Source organism: Pelmatolapia mariae, linkage group LG18 (genome assembly GCF_036321145.2).
Source record: "Pelmatolapia mariae isolate MD_Pm_ZW linkage group LG18, Pm_UMD_F_2, whole genome shotgun sequence".
In the NCBI taxonomy this organism is placed as follows: domain Eukaryota; kingdom Metazoa; phylum Chordata; class Actinopteri; order Cichliformes; family Cichlidae; genus Pelmatolapia; species Pelmatolapia mariae.
In genome coordinates, this window is record NC_086243.1 from 34,529,901 (window position 1) to 34,532,752 (window position 2,852).

A 2,852-nucleotide genomic window follows, 5' to 3' on the forward strand; every position below is an offset into this window, starting at 1 on the left:
GCACATAATAATTATGTTTAAAAGCTGTTGGTGGTCAGACTTTTATTGTGAAAGGCTTCATAGTTGCACGTCTGTCGGATTTAAAGGTGAACAGTAGTTTTTTTGTATGGCTGCTGAGGTGCACAGAATGAGCAGGTGCAAGTTAAACTTTGAGACGTTTCTCTTCACGTTAAGGAAAAAGCCGAACAGTGACGAAGACTTCCGGGTAGAAAGGACTAGTTTTCTTTGTTAGGATGAAGCTCCTTTCTCCTTCTGCTGCTGCTCCTCTTTCTGTTTGTGGAGCAGTGAGCAGAGGATGGATGGATGGATTCTCCGAAGCGTGTCTCAGCCCGGCGGGGTGGAGGAGGTGGAGGTCTCTCTGCCTCTGCTTTCTTCTTCCACCTTTTTTCATGTTTTTGGTTTAAACTCTCGTAGTGGGTTTGGTTCTTTCTGTCTCGCGGGGGGGCATTGCGTGTAGTTCGCGTGGCCGGCCGCGCGCTCTGATTGGCTGGCCGTGATTACCGGCACGCTTCTCTGCGCGGGGCGGACAAACACCGCGGGCGTCATTATGTTAATGAGCTTCTCCCGCGGCACGGGGCAGACCTACCGCAGCATTCATCCCCTCATCTTGCGCGCTAATGCCAGGCCGGGGGGGGGGGGTCACAGGGGGCGCGGGGGCAGGGGGCCGGTCATTGTCCCAAGCACGCTATATAAGCGGGCTGAGGCCGGTCGTGTGCCAGGCTCACCGGATCGCACGAGCTGATCCAGAGCAGAAAACACGCAGAGACACGCGCGCCGCTCCGAACTGCCACAGACTTCAGGTGAATTCCTCTTGCGTGGATCCCTCACGCCTCCTCTCCTCTCCCCGCAGTCATGGACTCGCTCTACTCCGACATCGACAGCAACAGCTGCAACTTCTTCCCGCACAGCGAAGACGAGGAGTCCCGCGGCCCGCGCTGCGCGTCCCCGCAGCCCGAGCAGCAGCAGAAGAAGCAGCGGCGTCGCGGTCGCGCGCACAGCGACGCGACGGTGCAAGTGGTGAAGAAGAACCGGCGCCTGAAAGCCAACAACCGCGAGCGTAACCGCATGCACAACCTGAACGACGCGCTGGACGCGCTGCGCGGCGTGCTGCGCGGCGTGCTGCCCTCATTCCCGGACGAGACGAAGCTGACGAAAATCGAGACTCTGCGGTTCGCGCACAACTACATCTGGGCGCTGTCCGAGACCATCCGCATCGCGGACCTGCAGGCGGGTAAGGTCGGCGAGCCGCCCGTGCTGCTCAGCCCGTGCCTAGCCGAGGCCCCTAGCCCGGGCAGCGATGCCTGCTCCTGGAGCTCCAGCGGCTCCTCGTCCTCCTCCTCCCCGGCCTACTGCGCATCCAGCCCGGGCAGCCCCGCCGTCCCCGAGGACTACAGCTGCCTGCGGCAGGACGCGCTGTACGGCTTCCGCAGCTTCGTGCCGGGCATCTACTGATCCATGAGCCCGGAGGTCCCGCTGGAATAAGACTGAGAGCCGCTATTTGCCTTACTCACACCTCCTTCTCCTCATCACCATCATCATCGTCGTGCTTCTACGGATGGACTGGAAATGAGAGGAACTGAATTTGATCTGTTTTTTATTATTAGTTTTGGGTTTTGTAAATTTCTCCAAAAACCTTTGCACTTTCCCCTCTCCCCTCTCTCTCCCCCACAGTCTGCAGGTTACAGTCAGTCTCAGTTTTTCTGTTTTCGTGTCGGAGGTGAAAAGTCAATTTTACAATTAGTAAAGTGATTCTGCAGAAAAGAGAGCGTGGAAATCGAGTTTCAACGCTCCCACAATAGACTGAAAGGAGCTGCCCGCATTCATTATGTATTCCACACACACACACACACCCTCTCTCTGCATGACTACTACCTACTTGTGAATAAACCATGTATGTTATAAGCAATGTGAGTGTAGTGTAACCACCAGTTGTGATATTGTAGGTTGACAACAATGAGACGATACACGCTGATGTGCATATCACTACTACTACGACTACTACCTACTTGTGAATAAACCATGTATGTTATGAACCACATGAGTGTAGTGTAACCTGTTGCATGTGAATAAATGATAACAATCAAACAAACCAGGTCTTTTGTCTTGTTTTATTATCTCACATCATTGTGGCGTAGCTACACACAAAAAAACCCAGCAAATGTTAATATGACATGCAAGCTCTTTACTTTTCTTCGAGGTATTTGACAATCACATTATCATCGGTCGAGCGTACACGCTTCGCCTCGGGTTCCCCGTAATCCGAATGCATTGCGGTGGGTACTCTATTTGAACAAGGTTCTGATATTTGACTAACATCCATTCCTCTCACAAGAGACTCTGAATATTTTATCATGACATTGCTCTGTGGACCAGGGCACGTTTTTCTTTTCCTAGACACAGCTGACATAGTGGACCAACTCACATATTCACATGAAAATCGTAAGAGTCTGTATCGGGGTCTGTGTCAGACTCCGAACACGCAGTCATGCACGGGGGTGCCTCGGAAACTTCTGCTTCAGCGTCGTAGCTGCAGCCTGGTTGAGGTGAGATGGATGTAGAAATGTCGGCGCTCGGTCTGTGTCTTTTATGTCGAGTCTTCGGTGAATCGGAGCCTGAATCGGAATCATAAGAAGACAACTTTACGGGTTGAGCTTCTCTGTGGTGCTTAGTTATGGCCTTGCGGTATTTAGAATGGTTTCTCTTGCTACCGCTTTTCTTTGATGAAACGAAATCTGATTCATGCGAAGGATAGAGTCCTTGGTCCTTTCTCAGGCAGTCTTCATTCATGTCACCACAGGTTCTTGGTACAAACGTAACAATGTCAGCAAATGTTTGTCACAACAGTCATTTTT

The 2,852-nt window shown here is 52.1% G+C and overlaps 1 protein-coding gene across 1 annotated transcript; it reads left to right on the plus strand.

The window, feature by feature from the left end:
- Positions 1-846: 846 nt before the first annotated feature.
- On the plus strand, positions 847-1,507 carry LOC134617062 (neurogenin-1-like). Its single transcript, XM_063462228.1, has one exon. It carries the CDS (start codon positions 853-855, stop codon positions 1,450-1,452), a length of 600 nt encoding a protein of 199 aa, XP_063318298.1. The 5' UTR covers positions 847-852; the 3' UTR covers positions 1,453-1,507.
- Positions 1,508-2,852: the final 1,345 nt, after the last annotated feature.

Coding starts and splice junctions, on each gene's coding strand:
- LOC134617062 (XM_063462228.1), top strand. CDS start 853: ATGGACTCGCTCTACTCCGACATCGACAGCAACAGCTGCAACTTCTTC.